The sequence below is a fragment of the Humulus lupulus genome, chromosome 4, assembly GCF_963169125.1.
Source record: "Humulus lupulus chromosome 4, drHumLupu1.1, whole genome shotgun sequence".
Lineage (NCBI taxonomy): Eukaryota > Viridiplantae > Streptophyta > Magnoliopsida > Rosales > Cannabaceae > Humulus > Humulus lupulus.
Window position 1 is genome coordinate 214,281,395 of NC_084796.1, and position 21,768 is coordinate 214,303,162.

At 31.9% G+C, this 21,768-nt stretch overlaps 2 protein-coding genes and 1 long non-coding RNA gene across 3 annotated transcripts; 2 read left to right on the top strand and 1 right to left on the bottom strand.

Annotated features, from left to right (window-relative positions):
* The first annotated feature begins 7,148 nt into the window (after positions 1–7,148).
* On the top strand, positions 7,149–9,155 carry LOC133831191 (uncharacterized). Its single transcript, XM_062261395.1, has 6 exons — positions 7,149–7,372; positions 7,911–8,002; positions 8,103–8,181; positions 8,280–8,374; positions 8,534–8,629; positions 8,741–9,155. The coding sequence occupies exons 1-6, from the start codon at positions 7,201–7,203 to the stop codon at positions 8,822–8,824; spliced, it is 618 nt and encodes a 205-aa protein (XP_062117379.1). The 5' UTR covers positions 7,149–7,200; the 3' UTR covers positions 8,825–9,155.
* Positions 9,156–13,338: 4,183 nt separating this feature from the next.
* LOC133829398 (uncharacterized) lies at positions 13,339–16,492 on the top strand. The gene is made up of 3 exons (XR_009891741.1): positions 13,339–13,466; positions 13,549–13,627; positions 16,303–16,492. It is a non-coding gene; the product is annotated as an uncharacterized LOC133829398 (long non-coding RNA).
* Positions 16,493–18,926: 2,434 nt separating this feature from the next.
* On the bottom strand, positions 18,927–21,768 carry LOC133831192 (ras-related protein RABC2a-like). Its single transcript, XM_062261396.1, has 6 exons — positions 21,356–21,768; positions 20,913–20,981; positions 20,536–20,601; positions 19,876–19,997; positions 19,412–19,540; positions 18,927–19,292 (listed from the first exon to the last, which is right to left on the bottom strand). The coding sequence occupies exons 1-6, from the start codon at positions 21,492–21,494 to the stop codon at positions 19,176–19,178; spliced, it is 642 nt and encodes a 213-aa protein (XP_062117380.1). The 5' UTR covers positions 21,495–21,768; the 3' UTR covers positions 18,927–19,175.

Below are 21,768 nucleotides of genomic sequence, written 5' to 3' on the forward strand. Positions count from 1 at the left end.
GTCGTGGCCACCATTGTCTCTGGCCGCGGCCACAGGCCAAAAAACTTACCAGTTTTCAGTTTTTTCAATATTTGTTGAACGGCTCAAAAAACCAAAATAACTCTCAAATCTCTTTTTTAATTCCATATTAATCCAATTAAATATTGGTAACAGCCATGGGGGTTGGTGGAATTTGAAATTCAAAGGGTGTCTCTAAACTCTATAAATAGGAGCCTATAGCTCACTTGTAAGACACAACTTTTTTATCCACTAGAGCACTTGGCTAGAAACACCTTGAGACTTGATAATTCCAGAAAGCTTTTCCAATATCTGAGAGAGAAGCCTTAGTGCTTGAGTTAGGGGGAAATAAGCTTTTGGACAAAGGTTTTAAACCTTGTTCAAGTTGGTGATCCCCAATCCTCTTCACTTAGGTTGTGTAAGTGAGAGTTTGATTGTGTTTCTGTTCTTCCTTTTATTCTATTGTTTTTCTTCTTATTCTCTTGTTCTATTTACTTGTATATATATTTTTTAAGAGTTGTAATCTTTTCATTTGGTCTAAACACTTTATTTTACTTGTAATCTTTTGCTTAGAGTTGTATTCTCACTATTCTCTCCTTCATCATCATCTTCTTCCTTTCTTTAGTTTATTTGTATTTTCAGTTATAGAGTTGTAACCTTATTTAATCAATCTATATTTACTTGTACTATTATAATCATTTCCATTGAGGCAAAACAATATTTTCCTAACACGCAGGGGCGCGGCCTGGGCAGTAGACAGGCATGCGCATGGGTGCGACTGGGATGCGGCCCGGACAGCAGGCAAGCTGTAATGACCCAACTATTCTAGACCTTGGACCATTAATAACTATTATACTAATCTTAAGAAAACGTACATGTGAAAACACCATAACTTTATTTAAAACTATAAAGTAAAGGTTTAAATACATAAAAATCTCACTTAGGATATGGGATCCCATTGTTTTGAAAATAAAACAAAACATAACTTAAACAATTTAGTTACAAAATTAAGTGCGGAGAAATAATACATAGAAATCATAACTAAAAGACTTAAAAACTTCATCCTCAAATCGAACGTGCAATCCACCGATTCCATTCTGCCTCAATACACATCCCCAAACTGCCCAGAGTCTTCCTGCCGCCATAACTATTTTCCTGCACATATAAAACATAAAAGAGGGAGCCTAATGCCCAGCAAGGAAAATCTACTATAAGCATGGAACATATACATACACATAAACTATAAACTGTAAACTATAATCATATAACTATATAACTACAACAGTTATTACAATGGCCATCATACTTCTTGGGACTTGCTAGCTAATCAATCATATGCCCATAAATTTACGGGGCTAGTTATCTAAACATGTCACATAAATTCATGGGGCTCGTTATCTAAATAATCATATGCCCAAGGAAATCTACTACTGAGACTTGTTATCTAAACAAGTTATTTATTTGTTATCTAAACAAATTATGTGATTGTTATCTAAACAATCCAACAACTAAAAACATATCATACTTACAACATAAACATATATCAACAACATAAAATCATACAAATCTACCCTATTTTCCTTACAAAAAATACCGGAATATGAGAACAAGATTGGGACTTTGGAACACTCCTAAAAACCATAATAGAGAGGTGAGTATACTAAAAAAAAGAGATGGAAAGAATAAACTACACCATCGAAACGATACTTACCAACGAAAACCTTAAGTTTGAAGAACTTAGATGCCTAACCAAGAATAAAGAATACGAGTTAGGATTTGAGTATAAAAACTATAAGAATCAATACAGAAAGGAACTAGAATTAGGAATACCTTGAATGCTTCTATGACCGAACTATACCTCGAAACCGAAATACACTCTAACCTTACTTTCCAAGTGTTTATTAAGCTTATAACTCCAACCCAAGTGTTTATCACTCTATAGTCTCACTAGCACCTGAAAGGCTCTAACAATGCTTGAAGAATGAATGAAAATGCTTGGTGATAGGTCCTATTTATAGAGTTTTAGGAATAAAAATCTTCTTTTTGGCTTTGAATAAAAATAATGAATTTAATTGAAAATATTTTAATATTCTTCAGCCAAAGGCTTAGGACTTGGTTAAATTGTTCAAAGAGAGGTTTAAGGAGTTAAAGCTTGATTTTTAAAACAAAAATAATAAAAACAAATAGAATCATAACTTCTAACTCCCTAAATCTCGTAACTCTAAACTCACCTGCAGTAAAATCAACATAACCGGAGCTGTAGGACTCCGATTTAGACTCTCTTTATACCGTTAGAAAGCTAATTCAATTATCTACAACTTTCTAGAAATACTATTGTTTGAAATTCATAACATAACTGGATCAAAAATATGTTGGAATTACAGTACCCTAAAGTTACGAAAAATTTATTTACAACCTAATCCACAAATAAATAAAATTGTGATAAATGTTATGCTCCTAACAAATTCTGGTGAAGACAAGTCTTATATTTCCCTTATTTTATCATTAAAATAATAATTCATTAATAATCATGCATATGACAAATGTCATAATCATATTGGCTCTATCTAAACCTTAGAAATAACCATGCTCATGACAAGTGTCATATTCTTATTGGCTCTATCTAAACATTAGGTTATAATAATTGTCATATTAATAACCAACAATATTAATCAAACCTTAGGTTATAATTAATATTCTTAAACTATATGTTAAACTTATAAAATCTACCAGTGTTACTACGAGTGTCCAACTAAGTCTCGGCTTGAACCAAAATCCACAGTCATAAACATACTACAACTACTACTAGCTATTACTACTACTACTACTACTACTATCTAACTAGCTAAGTAAAGTTCTTGGACTCTACACAAGCATGCGCATGGGCGCGACTGGGGTGCACAGGGGCGCGACCTAGGCAGCAGCTCGGGGTCGGGGTCACAACAGAATCTTAAACCCTAAATTTTTATAGAAAAAATTACAAAAATCCTATGCCCCAAATTGGCTTACATATTTCATCTAGAAATTTAAGAACAATTCCTAAACTCAAAAGCACCATAATAAACAACCCTTAAGAATCTATCATCATGAAAAATAAACATCCATCAATTCAACACATATATCACATATAATAAAAATGCATATGATCCCACACATCAATTAATAATATGTATAGATTAATAACCCGACTCTGATACCAATTGTTGGAAAACTAATCAGAGCACACAACAAAAAACTTCGCGTGGTGGGCCTTTTGTTGTTTTATTTTTATGAAACAACACAACATACAAAAAATTTCAATAATCATATAAACAATTTATATGACCAAGAAAAAAAATCCAGAAACATTATCATACAATACTATTAATCATGCAACAAATATATATATATAAATATACAATATATTTATATATACAACATATAAACACAAAATATTAAGAACATTAACTTTTACATTTTGAAGCCTATCAAGTGCCCTTGAGTCTTTTCATATTTTTATCAATCTTCCTATCCAAAACTTTGAGTACTCAAACTACTATCTTCCGGAGTGTTCTCCACACCTCAAGATGTGTGTAGGCACATAAAGAACATGAGTTTGTATTTTAGGAAGTATTTCTCAACACATGAGAACTTGGATTATGGTCTGAGAATGGTTGGAATAAAGAAGAAGGAAGAGAGTTTTTGTCTGACAAAAGCTTTGAGAACTATTATGAATTTTCTCTCTATTGTTGTGTGTTTCTTTTGTGTGTCTCTTGTTTGTCTCTTGTGTGTCTCTTGTGTATTTCTTCTTCTTCTATATTATATATATAGAGATTTATGTTACCTTATTATTCCTAATAATAAGAGTAATATAAAATATTATAATAATGATGACATGATTAGATTTTAAGTAAAAGTCTAACTTACCATATTTGAAAAATCATTTTCAAATTATTAAATAATTAAATAAATAAAATAAAAACTACACAAATACAATATATGTATAGTGGTACACGCATGGCACAGTCCTTGTACTATGTCAGGCGTGTACTGCTATTCCTTTTTCAAGGATTTTGTATTTTTCTTTTATTTAATTATTCAACTAAATTAATCTCTCACAAAATAAGGTGTTAATTTTTTTAAGGAAAACAAGACAGCCATATTTCAAAATTTAAATTCTAAATTCAAAATGATGATCATCATTATCATCATCTTTTAAAATTCAATAAATCAAAATTATTTTTGACTTACCAATTTTATTTTCTCACACTCAAATAAAATAATTAATTTCAAAAATTAATTAATTAGTTTTTATATATATGAAATATGAAATTTTATATATTTAAATTAATAAATATATTTTCAAAATTAATAATTAATTCTAAATTAATTATTCAACATCAATTATTATATAATTGCATACTTGACCCGAATAACAAAATTCTTCTCAAATTCCCAAATTACAGTTATACCCTTGTATCAACTCTTACCTTGATATGGTGTTGATAGAGCCACCAAGTTGACCAATGAACCTATAATATCAAGCTCCAATAAATATTATATTATTAATTAAAGCTTTTTGATTAATTAATCATATTTATTAATCTCATGATTACTCCATTAAAAATATGAGATTGAACTCTTGATAATTATAGACATATAATTACTGAGTAATTTATTAAGAATAGAGTGTCCATTGATATAATCATTACACACAACATTAATCCTCTATTAATGGTTCATAATTAAAAGAAAATAAAATTACCGTTTTACCATTTTAGCTATATCTTGTTCCTAGAGTACCATTGACTTTACTAGTGAAGGTTGTGTCACAACAAGTTTGCAATGTGAGCGCTTATAACCTTTTCAGTTCCAAAAGTCAACCCAATAGGGAACCATTATTCAATCTATAAAGAAGGTATAGATTCCATATTTGTTAAACTACGTCCCCAACCATATACATCATCGAGTCCCCAAAATAATTGTTCTTAGCCTGATCATTCTGACAAACCTTAACACATGAATCAAAGGATCAGATGACATATATAGGAGTTCACAGAAACCCCACGATTAAGATCATCGTGTATATGATCATCGTTTGATGGGTTTGATTAATACTATGAAACAGTGTTTAAACAAGTATTAACAAATCACATCTGGTTCAGTTCTACATATTCTCAGCATGCAAAGTGCCTCCACTAAAGTGTCATACTACATTAGTAACCCTAATCAAGGTCACATGTATTCATAATACTAGCGGATCGTACTTACAGTAATTAATCTAAAGATTCTATAACTTTATTTTACTGCGAACTATTTAAGTTTATTGTCTTAATCTCGATCCTCCCATACCAATATGAGATTAAGACCACATAGATAAACTTTCGAATTTTCTGATATTCACTTAATATTATCATATAATATCATACATAGTCTATATATATAATAATTCAATTCAATTATTTATTTCATTTAAAATATTTGTCAACTACAATTACTTTAAGGGCACTATTCCCAACAGTCTAGGCTTTGAATTATAACCAGGTGGTGGTGGGAAGGGTGGTACGGTGTGAATGGCTGGTCCACCCTGTGTTGCTCATTGACTTTTTATTTTCTATGCTTTGTTTTTTATTTACTTTGAATTTGTCTGTGTTACTATTAATTAATCATGGTGTTGTTCACTCTTCATCGGTCCATAGGTCCTTTTCGAGGATCCTTGGTACTTTTGGTGAAGTTTATTTTATTTTCGGTGTTTGGACGAATGGTGGTGTGTCCTTTTGGGTGGTTGATGTTCCATCAAGGTGCTCAATTTGCGTTTGCAAGGATCTTACTCTTGCTTCCCTTTGCCTTTAGATCTGGGGTTCCCCGATCTCTATCTTTATTGGCCCTGTGTCTCGTGAATTTTTGTTCTATTGTGTTGAATTTCATGAGCATAGTTGGTCGTTGCTATGTAGCCTTTATTTCTTGTTTAAATAATGAGTTTGTTTTTTCCCAATTTTTATTGGAAGACTTTTGGTTGATTTCCATTAGTGGATTAAATCTGTCATATGCTCATTTGGTTTGGAAACCTAGTTTACCCCACACTCTTTTGATGCTCAATAGCTGGGGCCTTATTGGACCTTTAGTTGGGGTAGCTATTAAGGTTTTCTCTATTTTTATTGTAAACGCATTGGTAAGCCTATTATCGTTGAACATGCTCTATGAGCAATATCTTCAAGTAATGGATTGTGTCCGATTTACCAATTAATGGAAATTTCCTTACCTTTCAGAAAAAAGAAGCTAATGTCCTCATTTTAAATTTTCTAGAGAAATGACTCTCTTACATTGTTGATTACCTAAATTGTCATTTTCTATCATTTTATTTATTTATTTAGGAGTGAGTGACTTTATTATTTTTTATTTTAAAGTTATATTGATTTTTTAAGTTTTTTATGGGTTGTTGGTATATTATTTTCCAAGTAGTGTATATGTTGTGTTATAGTATGGTATATCATTTTTTATGATATTTAGTTTATATCTTATTATACATAAGGGTAGTATATAATTATGTATCATGGTATATATATTTCAATAGTAGTATATAATTTTGTTAGCATAGTATATACATTTTTTACTAATAATTTTGTAAGTTTTGTTGGCATATTATTTTTCAACCCGGTACATGTATTTTGTGATATAGTATATCATTTAACAACTTATAAAAAATTAAAAAAATTAAAAAAACCTTAAAATAAAAACTAACTAAATAAAACTAATATACATATACTATAATATTAAAATATTTAGAATAAAATAATAATTTACTAAATAATATATTTGATAATATGTAATATTAAAATGAGCATTATATTTGCACCCTAAAATTTGACAAGACATCCCATTTTTATTAAAAATTAATATATAATATATATTTTTTAATTTGTGCTCACATTTTTCTAATGTTATTTTCTTTGTCCAATTCTAAAAAATACATATAAATAATATAATTTTTTAAATATTTAAATATACAAACTTATTAAAGTTTTTTTTCTAAAAAGTTATGCATTATTGTTTAAAAAATTATGAAAATAAAATAAAAAAAATTATTGAGAAAAAGTGTTAAAATTAATTTTTTTTTTAATTAACGGAGCTTCTATATATATTTTCGGTTATAAATATAATAAAGTTGGGATATTTCAAGCCCCCAAAACCGAAAACCCCTAGAGCAGAGAGAGGGTTGAAAATATGGCGGTTCCAGGAAGGCGTAATGGTCTAATGGAAGAAGATGACAATGAAGACGACAATGCTCTTTTCGACGAAGATTTGGGTGAGCTCGACTTGGACACGCCTCCTCACCTCCGTGCTCTAGCCACCGCCGCTCAGCTCGGCAACGTCGACGCCCTCCGCCTCGCTCTTGGTACTTTCTCCTCTTCTCCTAAACTTTACTACCACTTTCTTTAGTTATGGTTTCAGCGGTACTTGCATTTTCATTACCCAACTTCATTCCTTCGCTTCAACCCACCCAAAAACACCGACGAACGAACAAAAAAAGTCCATTCCTTTTTCTTACTCAATATTCGAGAATTGAACCTAGGGATTTTATTCTATGGGGACGCCAAAATTTAAGGTCGACGTAATTCAGGTTGAATTGTAAGGTTTTAAACAAAATTTAGTCTATTTGACCCTGGAAAATGATATGTTTTTCTCCGAGGAAACCTATCATATATATATATATATATATGTATGTATGTGTGTGTTTTCAGATGAATCTATGGGGTCGAAAATCGAATGTTTACAGCCATAGACTATGGGGTTTGGATTTTAGAATTGAATTTTTTATTATTATTATTATTAATTAATTAATTCAGCTTTTCAGATGAATCTACTCTTTTTGTATTTTTCTTTCTCTTTGTATACATGTATATATAAATTCTCTATGTTTCATTTCTACGCAGATAACTTAGAAGGAAGCATTGATCAACCAGCAGAAGATGGGGACAGTGCTCTTCATCTCTGCTGCCTTTATGGGCATTTGCCCTGTGTTCAGGTCAGTTAAACGCTTTTTTTGTTTTTGTTTTAATTCTAAGTTTATCTTCTTTTTGTTGAATTTGAGAGTTATATTGAGTAGAGTAATTGTGTCCATGTAGTTACTCATAGAAAGGGGAGCTAACTTGGAGGCTAAGGATGAAGATGGGGCCATTCCCTTACATGATGCCTGTGCTAGCGGTAGGCTGCCGTGATGAATCTTTTCTTTTGAGAGTTTTCCTTTCAAGTTTACAAGCTTGTTTTGATTGCAACTTTTGTGCTTCGATGGATATCTGCAGGGTTTACTGAAATAGTCCAGTTTTTAATCAACCGGGCAAACAATGCAGAATGTTTAAAGAGGATGTTAGAATCAGTTGATGCAGAGGGTGATACAGTAAGTAACTAAATCAAACTTTAAGTCTTTCTTGTCTTTTTATATCTTCATTCAGTTGTTATGACAGTCTCTATGAGAGAATGAAAATAACCATTTCTAATTTGCCATGTTACTTCCTCCACTCTACATTGCTCAATGTTTTTAAATTTTCCTTTGCAGCCTCTTCATCATGCGGCCCGAGGCGAGCATGATGATATTGTAAGATTGTTACTGGCTTCCGGAGCGTCACCTACATCAGCAAACCTGTATGGAAAGGTCTGTGCCTGTATCATTTCCTTTATATTCTTCTTTTTAGCTAATCTTTGCATTTTGATTATCGACCTTTCCATTTTATGTTATTAATAAATGACCTTGGGTTCATGACAGATCCCCAGCGAATTACCCGAGCCGGACACAGAAGCTAGGAGAATTTTGGAAGCTGCTGCTGCTAGTGCACAGCAATGCCAATAGAGTTTCATTGCTGAAAATATCCACATTTTGTTCTGATACGGGAGCACTATCTTTGTGACCTCTCTGTTTGGTCAGTAATCAGTATCACCGACCACTGAACATGATGAGGCACTTTTTCTTTCTTTTTTGCTTTTGTTATTTGGTTTGAAGTTTTGGAATCAATAGGAAGAGAGCATATAGTTCCCCCCATGTGAAGCGATATGATGTTACATCTCGGATTAGTAAGTCGAGTTTTGAAATGTCCCAATGCGTTAATCATAGTTTGATCACTCCTAATGGATGAGTTAAAATGTATTATTCTTTATAATATAGAGAAAAAAATGATTAAGTAGTCTTCTAATGTAAAGTTATATATTTTTACCTAAATGAATAATATTTCTCTATGTGTAGTAAAATACTATTCATCAAGATATAAATATTTTTTTATTTTTTTATAAACTTATATATATATATATATATGAGTATGATACTATTATATTTAATTATTTTATTTCTTAAAATAAATAAAATATTTAAAAAAATATAATATATAAATGATGTAGAGAAAAAATAGAGGAGCAGATGTATCATATAACGTAAAAGTTTGAGGTAAATTATAAAAATTTATATTTTGGTGATATATTTTGTAATACACATTCTTTATAATATTTAGCTATAACTCATAAAAATATCTTTCATAAGCTCTTTCGTACATATATTTACAATAGCTATGCATACACTTCAATTAATTTATATTTATATTTATATATCATTTATATAATATTTTAATATTATTATTTTTCTTTATAAGCTTTCTCTCTCCATTTAGTATATATTTATTATTTCTTTTTTATTTTTTAATTATTTTATTTTACTATATGTGTAAAGATATAATATTTAAATGATGTAGAGAAATATATAGATGTAATGTAAAATTTAGAGATAAAATAGAAAAATGTGTGTTTTGACGAGATATTTTAAAAGATTGAGTAGAGTACTTATTGGGAGTGCTCTAAGAGTGTTTTAGCAAATTGATTTTCATGTACATAATAAATAAATTCATTTTCATTTAAATAGACACTTTTTAAAACGAAAATTTGATCAACTTAATAGTAATACCAACTGTAAGTCTTTCAGGGTGTGACAAACATGTTATTAATGGTGGACATAGTATATGGCTATGGGAGGACATAGTATATGGCTATCCATGGGTCATGATCTCAGTAGAGTATTTAGATGTAAACATGGGTTAGGTTCTATCAAGTTCGACCATTGTTCTGGCAGATTTCATTAACACCTCATCATTTCTACCTTCCCAAGCTTCAACCTTGTATGGCAAAAGTCTGTTTTTGTTTATATCTAAAAACATGCTTTTATAGCTAAAAACATAAGATAAGTAGAAATTTTAGCTTGTTTTTTTCTGTTTGCATAATCATTATATAAAGATTTTTGTTAATGAATTTTTTTTAAAGTGTTTGGGCATTAATTAAAAAAAATTATGTGTAAATAAGGAATAATAAAATTATTCTAATTTAAAAAAGAAAACAACTTTTTTTTTTTTTTTAAAGTTAGTAATCTTTAGTTTCTCCAAAAGGACCTTTTAAATTAAAAAAAAAATTGTTTTTATCCAAACATTCTTAAAAATATTTTTTTTAATCTTTGAAGCTAAAAGCAGTCCAAAATAAGGTTACTCAAACGGAGCCACATGTCTGAGAGATTATTATTGATATTCGAATTGCAGTCAAATCGTATGGCTCTTATACTTAAAGCTTGTGGTGTTGCTTCAAGTTTTGGCTCCAACTTCAAAATTTTATTGGATCAGATTACGTACTCTTCTTTTTTTGTAGAAAAAAATACTACACACCCCAATTGGATAATTCATACAATCTTTACATGAACTCTATGACTTGAATAATAGATGACTTCTACCTATTTATGTAGGTGTTTACCGAGATTTTCGGAAACTACACTAATGAATGTTAGTTAAGACTAATGATATGGAATTTAGAAGATTAACACAGGACTTTTATGTGGTTGGGGCATTAATAAGTCTTAGTCCACGAGTCAGTTGTATTAGAGCTTGGAAAGTCTTTTACTATGGAGTTTTCCTCTATTTTTTGACAGAGTAACAGTATATAAGTCGAAGAGAGATCCCCCTTTTCAGTGCTATATTTCTTGTATTTATAAGCTCATAGGACCACTGGATCTGGGCCGAGTATGACCCGGGCCCATCAAAGATGTGGATACTTTTGGCTTTTCTGGCGGAAGCCCAATATAAAAGTTAAAACATACGTAGGTCCAAGACTAATTAAGGCCCAATGGGGCGGCCCAAGAACTATATTTCGCCCGACAAAACGGTTCTTTTGGTTTGGGCACTCCGAGTTACGAGGCAGATTCAGGGGACAAAAACAGTCAGAGTACTTGGTAGTGCAGGTCTAAAACAGCGGAGTGCAATCCCGAGGTGGCCTTTTCCGCAGGTGAAAAGTGGGGACAACCCCCACGCGTCGTGGGGCGGCTTCAGGGTCATGGATGCTTTTCCTTGCCAAACCGAGAGTGCCTGATCCGGGTTCGTTTACCTTTGTCCCTCTTCGTTTACCACAGGCCCGGACCGTTTACCAGGCTCCGGGATCGTTACGTATGCTTTAGCTTCAACTGTAATCCGAACTTTGTACGTCTCCCGGACGACTATCCTGGATCACCATCCCAGACACCATCCGAATCCAAAATCACACTAGGGCAGTGGCCCTTGGTTACTCCTGTATCAAGGGGGCTTGGGCCGGGCCCACATCCGAATGCCCAGACTATGGGCCTGGACTTCGTCCCGGGCCCACGACAGGAAATGGGGATAACAGTAGGTGAAAAAGGAAATGAATCATCTATAAAATTGACTACATGTAGATTATTAAAAAAACTCTCTCTTGTGTTGAATGGAACTGTTCTTTTGCAGCACAAATACTGTTTTTTTAGGCGTTTGTCTTATAAAAATACTTGATTTGAACTCTTAATGACTTCCGATTCTTAAATATTAACACCAATGTGTCAGATATTAATTTTTGGTTGCTCGAAAATAAATGTCTGAATTGAAAATGGTAAAGTTTGATTGGGAATTATGGATAGTGAAAGTTAAAGTTTGTTGTTACTTGCCATTACTATAATGTGAGATGAACATTTTGTATCTATTGGTCTAAATCTATTTGGTATTAAATTCATAAGTTGTATTTATAAAAGCAATTTAAAATATAAAAATTATAATTTTGTGAAAGAAAAAAACATGAGTTAGTAAAAAAAATTGAAGATAAAAATTGGATGCTTTTAAAGAAATTAAATGTCCTATATTTTTTCAGCATGAAGTCATTCAATTGAATATAATTAATGATTAACTCCAAATTGCAAAATTTTTGCAATTATAATTTTTTTTAGGGAGTATATCAATTAAACTGATGGCAAATTGAAAAATTGTATTATAAAATTGTAATAAATTTAATTGGAAAAATTATATAAAAATAAATTGTTACAAATATAATTTAATTGGTATTATTTATAAATTCAAAGTCTTGATTGCTAAGAAAAAAATTCAAAGATAATTTTGATTATCCCAATAATTCAAAAGAAAACCATGCTATAAACCTTTGTTCCAATTGATATCATGAAGTTCCAACGCCATTGTTGAAAGTTTTTGTCTGTTAATGGAGGTGAGGCAAGAATGAGTCCCGGATGATCACCATTACCCAAGAAATACGGATTGTTGGCATCTTCAAGGGGAGAATGATCAAGATTGTCCAGGGAAGTGAATCGATTTGAAGCTGAGTTGTGTTCGCCATTGGTGTTGGAGTTCAGAGCTTCAGGTATCTAGGATTGATGTTGAGCATCTTCAATTGGTGCTTGAGGACCATTTCTGAGGCTAGCAGAAGTGTTGTGTCAAGTGCGAGCCATGAGGATGAGGTGTATTATGTAACGTCCTACGTTTTTGGGTACCTTTAAACGACTCGGGTCGGGATTTTTCCCCCGGGTTAAGAATATTATTTTAAATAATATTATATTTTGTTTGTAAGTATTCCACGAGTTATTGCTAGCCAAAATATGAATTTTGTGATTTTAAAAGTCAAGATAAGACTTTCGGTCCTGGACCGACACAAAAACCCTGATCGGGTAAAAATCTCGGAAAATAAAATGAAAAATCATGGCAATTATATTTTGGGCATAAAATACATTCATAAAAGTTAAAGTTTGGTCAAAAATAATAAACCTAAAAGAAAATGGAAATTTTAAGGCATTTTGTGGTAAATGCCTAATTTTGCCGAAATGGGGAATTTTATTCCATGAATGGACCTTAGGTTAAATTTTATTTTGTGGTTAATTAAATTAAATATGAGAGACATTTAATTTAATTAATTAATAGTAAGTTTGGTGATTAAAACTTAATGAGAGTGAAAAAGGTGTAAGAAGTCAAGTGGGCAAGTGGGTAGAAAAGCACTCAAGTGTTTTGTGATATTTTGAAGAGTTGTGTGAGCCATTCTAACCCCCAAATCCGACCACTCTCCCTCCCTCATTCACTCTCATCTGATTTTTGAAGACTCTCTCAAGTGTTCTCTCCATTTGCAACCCCAAGAACACCAAAGAAACTTGGAAGCTAAGTCTTGGTCTAGGAAGGGTTTTCCCTAAGGTAAAGTTTCATAAATCTAGACTTTTGTGAAGTTTTAAGCATAGAGTTTCAAATAGCTAATTGACTATGTTGTTGGGGGAAGTTTGTTAGGGTTTTTGAAAGGTTTTGAAGGAGTCAAAGCTTATAGGAAGGTCCAAACCTTAAGCAAGAACACCAAAGAGGTAAAAAGTTTACTTTTGATGATTTTGTTGTAGGGTTTTTAGTTTTAAGCATTATTTTGTATATCTAATGCTTAGAGTTTCTTGTTGATGATGTAATAAGGTTATGGTAGTTGTTTAATAATTTTTATGATGCATGAGTATTGATTTTTGAAAATGGGAACCAAAACCCCCAAGGGTTTTGTAGGATACCCTAAAACAAAACATGTTTTGAGCTGTGACTTCCAAGGGGTCAAGCAGCCACTGTATATTGTTTTTGTAAAATTAAATTGTACTGTGATGTTGTTGAGATTGAGTACATAAAATTGAGCTTTTGAAACACAAAAAAATGTTTAGAAATGAGTAAGTTATGCTATTTCAAAGATTAGGTAAAAAACTGTTTTTTTCGTATTCTTATTTTTGGAACCAAGTTTGGACAGCCACTGTATAGGTCAAATGAACCCAGTTTTTTATAAAATTTTGTGGACATATTACTTGCATAACCTATTATTCCACTGTAAAATTTGGTAAGAAAATATTGAACGGTTTGAAAGTTATTAACTGTCAAAGTTTGAAAAAAATAAGGACTTGAAAATAATGTCATTTTTACCTCATTGTTGGAAAATGATTTCACCAATAAAAAATGCTCATTTTGACCTAAGATTTTTCAAAGACCTAAATGGCATAACAAAAATGGAATTGGGAAATTTTGGTAACAATTGGGTAAGTAAATTTCAAGTTATGAACTAATGAAGTATGTAGTTAAAAATGTGAAAAATATGTTTTTCACACTTAGTGTAAAAATGAGATTTTGGAACATAAGGTAAAAAGTTAAATTTTGTTTATTTCAAGATATAAAATGGTAAGTCTTGAAATCATATTTTCACTAAAATTTACCCTTTGAGTTTAAATGAATTATTTTTATTAAAGAGTTTTTATTCTTTCTAAAAATAAGAGATTTAATTTATTAATAGTTAATAAATTAAAAGAGGGATTAAAACCCTATATTTTGAGAAAAATAATTAAATAAATTATTTTCCTAGTAAGTAAAATTGATTAATTGTTTTTGGAAAATTAATTAGTCAAAATGAGAAATTTATAACGGTTTTCCTAATTAAGACAAATTAGGCAATTTTCTTAAAACGGTTTTTAGATATTAAAACCTTAAGAAAAATAAAAGGAAAATTTAAAGAGTTTATTTTCTTTAAAAATAATTAAGGAATTTATTTGTATTTTCTGGATATAATACCGGCTAAAATCTTACATATTTTAACCGACTAGTCGAAAGTGCGGGTTAATAGCGATACCTGGAAAGAATAAGATTTTTAGCGGATTGTGGGAAATACCATTGTGATACCCGAGCCTAGGTATCGAGACCTTAGGATAGGTCTCCCCGAGACTTAAGGTTTAGTCTCGAATATTTTGTATAACTTTCCTTAATAAGTTTAAAACCAAATAAGGATTGTAAATCCTTACAAATGACTTTTATTAAAATGACCAAACTGCCCAAAATAATAATAATGAATTATGAGTGCCATAATTAATCCGAGTATACTGTATGGATAACTACAGTATTGGCTAAGCGTAACTGGACTGAACGTTGGAGGGTGAAAACTTGCTGAGCGCTAAGGACTCCAAGTAAGTCAAATTATATTGTATGGCTGCAACATGAAATGATTATTGTCTTGTATGTTAGTATAGGGATACATGCATATACATAGGCTGTCATAGAAAGTTGCTTAGAGACGTTAGTCTAGTGAGTGCTGATTTAGAAAATATGAACGGTAGAAGTCCGTCATATCCTAGACGGTTGATCCCCGTCACACTGCTTGATTTTATTTATGTCCGGTTCATTACCGAGACGAGTGGCCATGAGATGAGGATAAGCTGGTTAAACCTAGGGGCGCCAAGATAAATGGGACCTAGGGGCCCTCATGCTTACTTAATCATTGGACGGTTAGAATCCGAGCAAGTGCTCTGATAAGTTATTCCCGGATAGCGGCCGTGAATATTGGCCATTCCGTGAGAGTGCCTAGAGATACTAGGGGTTGCTAAGATAGAGTGAGGTTGAACACCCTAGGGGCAGCTGCTCACCAGCACCACTGATTAACATAGAAGTCTCCATAAAACCGTGTAAATTGGATTACACTCTTGAATATGTAGCGATGCCCTAAGTAACACGATAGTTACCCTTGATGAGAATATTTATTTGCTAGATCTTAGTGTGGGGACTCAGTTCTCTTTTACAGATTAGCAATTATGTTGGAGGGCGCGTTACGCATGAATTGTTGGAAATTGTCGAGCGTTGGTCTCGAATTATTTGGTGATATAATATATCTGCTTGCTCTGGGATTTTCTGAGTGCAGGGATATAATTGTTGATAAGATATAGTTGTGATATAATATATCTGCTTGCTCTGGGATTTTCTGAGTGCAGGGATATAATTGTTGATAAGATATAGTTGTGATATAATATATCTGCTTGTTCTGGGATTTTTCTGAGTGCAGGATTTTTATCTAGTTACGAATTAATTTATCATTGGTTATCAGGCATGACCATAAGTTTGCCAGGACGCTTTAGCGTTCTTGAAATTGATTGATTAGGGTCCGGATGGGTCCGGAACCCTAATTCTCTACATGCTTTGTTTGAAAGTTGATCTTACTAAGCGTTTTCGCTTACCTAGTTGTTTCATGTTGTAGGTAAGAGCAAGGGCAAGGCAGAGCAGTGAGCGCTGGAGTCTTCCTTGCAAATGTACATGTGGACCGACCTTTTGGAAAGCCGTTTTATTTTTGGAAATGTTGTGTAATTTTCCTAAACTAGGCTCACTCTACTCTTTATAAAATATGTTGAAACTAAATGTTAAGTATGGCCATACGACTTTTTAAAAAGTTTTTTTTTTTATACGGGTTTTTGAGACATTTTGTTAAATGAAAACATTTATATTTCCGCATTATCGAGTCTTGAAAATCCGGGTCGTTACATATTATCTGATACCATAACAGGAAAAAGAAAAGACTTTGTTTTTATTGAATGAAAAACTATGTTACAATCTGAACATTAGTTCTGTTTATATATAGGTACAGAAGATAAAAAGAGCTGTAACTAACAGCTAACTAAAATCAAAACTAACTAACAACTTTTGCCTAATGTAATAGAGGTAATCTGATCAACATAATTGTTATATTTTAGTCCTGAAATCATCATATTTCATTTATTGCGGATCAAAATTTGAAAGTGTAAAGTAAATTGTCATTTCAATTTCTAAACAAACTTACGGTGTAATCAATCGTTACAAAACGCTTTGTATTTGCATATTCAATATTTTTGTAGGATCATCGTAATTAGATGCAAATGTACACTACTTTCTTACAATGAAATGGTCCAAATTTGGTTCAAGCATGAAAATTCCGTGTTTTTTATTGAATGGCAATAGGTTCCATCAAAGATGGAAATACATGGAGACTACTTCTAATAGGTTGGAAATTTCTCGCATAAATAGGAATGAGATGGGGATGTGACATTTTCAATCATCGATGCAGGAATGAGGGTCGCTACCCTTCTCGTCTTTGTTTAGAATTTGTTATTTTATTATATGTATACATATTGTAATAAATATTTTATTTTGTTTTATTTTCACATAATAAATTTATCTAAACCTATTATTATCTTTTAAAGTAGTCATTTTGTTATGTTTATTTTGTTGTGTTAATTTTTGTCTATTTCTTTTTTTTTTATATTTTACATAAATGGGTCTCTGTTGGGGTCTCCAATCCCAATAGAAATTTTTCGTCATCGCCCCACTGTGGATCAAGCAAGGCAGGAGTTAGACAAGGAACTTAAATAGGGGAAGGAAAAGGATGAGTCAGGGGAGTCCCTCCCTAGATGAAGAGTGCTTGGCTTGGCAATGTCTCTCGCTATGCCTATGAGCACTATTAGTGGTTTTAGCTGTTTTTCATTTGTAATCTTGTTTTGTATGAAACGATGGCTAGTATAAAAAAAAAATGGACAAAACAAATGAGTTAAGGGTTAGTTCATTGAGAGATACCGTCAAACTTGGGAAACACACTGAAAGAGTTATTTTAAAGTTTTTTTTATATGGTTTCAACTTCCAAGAAAATAAAACTTGGTTGAGTACTGATTTGGTACGTAGTAACTTTTTGATAATCAATAAGATTGACTGGGTGCATTTTTGTTACTCCCGTATTAATAAGTTGATGTATGACCGTACTATGCATGCTCTAGTATTTTGATGTGTGGCTTTTGAAATTGTGATATTATTTGGTATTAATTGTTAAGTAAATCTCTTTATGAGCTCAGTTCAAGTTACAACAGGAATTTACAAGTATGCCCTTAGGCCAAATATGAGTACAGACTCATCGAAAAGACTCGAACATCAACAGATTTCAGTTACAACAAAGATTTAACAGAATCAAGAAAGCCTAACTAATTACAACTCAGCAACCTAAAACTAACTCTTCAGTATATACATCTATATATATGTTAAGGAGATCAAGCCAGAAAGAGACTACCAGATACGAAGCTTCATTTTGTCCATTCCTTTACTGAGCTAGTGAGAGAGTCTAGAGAGAGAAGCTCCAAGAAGCTCAGTTGTTTTGTACATGCAAAAGAAAGAACATAAACAGAGTGAGAAAAAGAAAGAAAATCAGAGAGATAGAAAGATCAGATTATCAATCAAAGACTGTGATTCGAAATCTGAAGCAAATACTGTGTAATACCTTGTGATTAGTGAATACTCAAGCACTCTGAGTCTGAGGTAGCTTGACGGAGACGTAGCCCATCGTTCTGGGGTGAACTCCGAGATCAATTTCTGGTGTTTTGGCTCTCACTCTCTGTTTGTTTCTCTTAAACTCTAGCCCTAATTTTTGTTATTCTTGTGTGTGTGTGCCCGTGTTCTTGAGGTAAAGGGGTTTTATTGTTTTGAAAGTCTGAGTTAAAAACTCAGTGTTTGTTCTGCTTGTGAAATTGTTATTGGGCTGGACTGGGCCTTAAACATTTTTGGTTTTTTCAATTTTGCCATTTTTCATGGACGTATGAATTAATTGCAAAAATACCATAAACATTATTTGTGTATTAATTTGTATCTTGGAGTTGGAAGCTGCAGATTCCCAACATTAATCATTGGTTTTGTATTCTTCCCTGATTGTTCTCGGGTTATTCTTGCAACATATTCCAACCTAGGACTTGTTATGTCTTTCAAGTGATCGCCAAGTGTGCTTAGACTATATTATTAAAAAAAAAAAACCAGTTGACTAATTATCTCAATTTGTAACTAAGTCTATAAATAAGTAGGGAAAAGCATAAGTAAAATTAAATAAAGTTTTCATTTTTCACAACACTTGTGAAAAGCAAAAAAGCAAATCACATTTACACAAGCTAACATATGTTGACATGAGTCGCCAAATTTCCCATAATGATATTACAACTAATACATCAACTTGGTAATAAAACACCAGTAACAGTAAAAAAATTATATAAAAAAAACAAATACATATACATGATCTTATGTGAGTCAAGCTTTCAATTTTTTAAATTCCACACTAGAACAGTTTCTTTACAAGCAACAACCACCACCACCACCAGGAGGTGCTTGATGATCCTGTTTATGCTTTATTATGTTTCTCTTTACTGCATTAGAACCTTCTTCCAATAGACTAGGCACCTCCATTATCTGTTTCAAGTAATCCAAACAAATAAACTTGTCATAAATCAGAAAATTTATCGTCATTGAACTATTATTGATGTGTAGAAAGAAATGCAAGGCATTCTAGGATTACTATTCAAGATTACCTTTAATGCAAGCTCTTCGAAGCATTGCTCGACGTTTTCTCTGGTTTTAGCACTACACTCAAGAAACATAGATCCAAGCTCTTTGGCTAGAGCTATTCCTTCATCTCTACTTACAGCTCTATCAGATTCCTGACATGACACAAAGTTTTAGTCAACAACCCAACTCTTCTTTTGTATGATAATAATGCATGTAATGGGTGTACGGCAGAATAACTTTTCACCATAGCTTTTTAATAATTCTTTGAAAAATCACTTTCTAGACATACTCGACGTTATATAAAAAATTCTTGATACTTTATCTGGAAATCATTTTGCAAAAAATTATTAAAAAAAAGATATTTATGGCATCAAAGAAAGATATCTATCTTCACCGATTACTCTTAGTTTAACCATTTTTTTGGTTCACTTTCGGGGACAGGATTTTTCAGCATAATACATTATGAGTTGCAATAATAAAAGCTTACTCTATCAACTTTGTTTCCAACAAGTATTTTGACACAGTCCTGATTAGTTAAGTACAGCTCCACTTCTTTAGCCCATACATCTGATAAGTTTGTGAATGTTTCTCGCCGAGTCACATCATATACTACAACGAAAGCCAAAAAAATATTAGTCTATGTTTTACGCCAATGGATGTCTTGAGCAAAAGGGTTTGACAAAAAAGTAAAGGCAAGTAAGCATGTAGTGAAACAATCACAATTCTAGAGATAAGATAACATTTATTCTAATTGAGGAGATTATATAAATAAGATTTAGGAAATGGTCTCTTCCCAATCTAGAAGATCTTAAGTAAGAATCATTGATATTCATGTATTTCTCTGGATTCAGATCTAATACATTGTTTTTTAAAATAATTGAACATGGGAATGGCAACTAAGCTAATGACAGTGTCAAATCACATACTGTATTCTAGCATATGAAAGATAAGCCAACTATGTTTGTGTTTCACTCAGCACTCAACAGAACATGATAGTCACTTCATTTTCTTTTTCTTTCAAAAAGTCAGCACTTACAAAAGGACTAGAATAATAACAAGAATAAAAAATTATATTAATAATATTATTAATGTTTATTTTTCAGTACTTGATTTCAGAAGTGTATGATGTAAAGATATCATAGTGTACCTAGAATGATCCCCTGAGCTCCTCTGTAATATGAACTTGTTAATGTTCTGAACCTCTCCTGTCCAGCTGCAATATACAATATCTTTACTCATTATGGCAAACACGTCTCTTTAAAAATCCCATTTTAATATACAATTCAAGAAGGGAAAACACATAATAAAATCACAATAAGGATTAGATGGTTGCATAGCTTTACCTATGTCATGATGACCACTTAGTGCTATAGTGCAAGTTCAGCACTGGGGTTTATGATGTAACAGTGTAAAAAAGTTTTCTTATAATTATTAAGAAGATTAAAAAAGCAAGTGAGCAGCTAATTTTTAATGCAAATTTCCATTTTTTTTAGTTTAATTGATAATTTGAGCAAATTAGATTACCAGTGTCCCAAATTGTCAGTTTCAACCTCTTCCCATCTACTGTGAGCAGCTTGATCTTAAAATCAACTCCTACAAATAGAAAAATACCAACAAAAAAAAAGTTAGAAAAACAATTAGTTACTAATATACACAAATCAATGTTTAAGGATTCTATAATTGAGAAAAATATATACCTAGTAAAGAATCTTATAATAGATCCAACATGACTAGCCCAAAATAGTATCTTATAAGTTACTGCTTATATATTGCCAAATCTCATTGATTTTGTAGAAACCGACAAAAGTAAAGCTTAAAACTCCAATCAAGAGACAACCCATTACAGCATTAAAGGTTAAGAAAAAGTTTCCTCTTAACATTTTCCCAAGAAACCAGAAGGGAAAGTTAAGTTAAACCGAAAGAAGAAAAAAAAACACACATATATCCATATGTTTATAGGTAAATACCAATGGTGGGAGCTAGATTATCTGGTGAGTTGGAGATGAAGCTAACAAGAAGGCTGCTTTTGCCAACCCCAGAATCTCCGATCAACAAGATCTTAAACGACAGATCGTAGCTATGGCTCTGACCTGAAGAAGAACCCATAATTTTTTTTTATTTTCGGATTGATGAACTAAAAATCTTTTCTTTCTCTATCTCTGACTATCGTGATGAGTAATCCTTTTCTGTATATGGGCTTCTCTCGCTATCTCTAAAAAGTATATAAGCGTGGAGGAGAGAGAGGAAGACGAAGAGGGAGAAAGAGGAGAGATACTATAACTAGTGCCACCAAAAGGGACAAGGCATTTAATCTATATTTTAGTGAGAGAAAGAGTAGGAGGGGAGAGAAAGAGAGAGAAGCAAGCTAAAGAAAAAACGG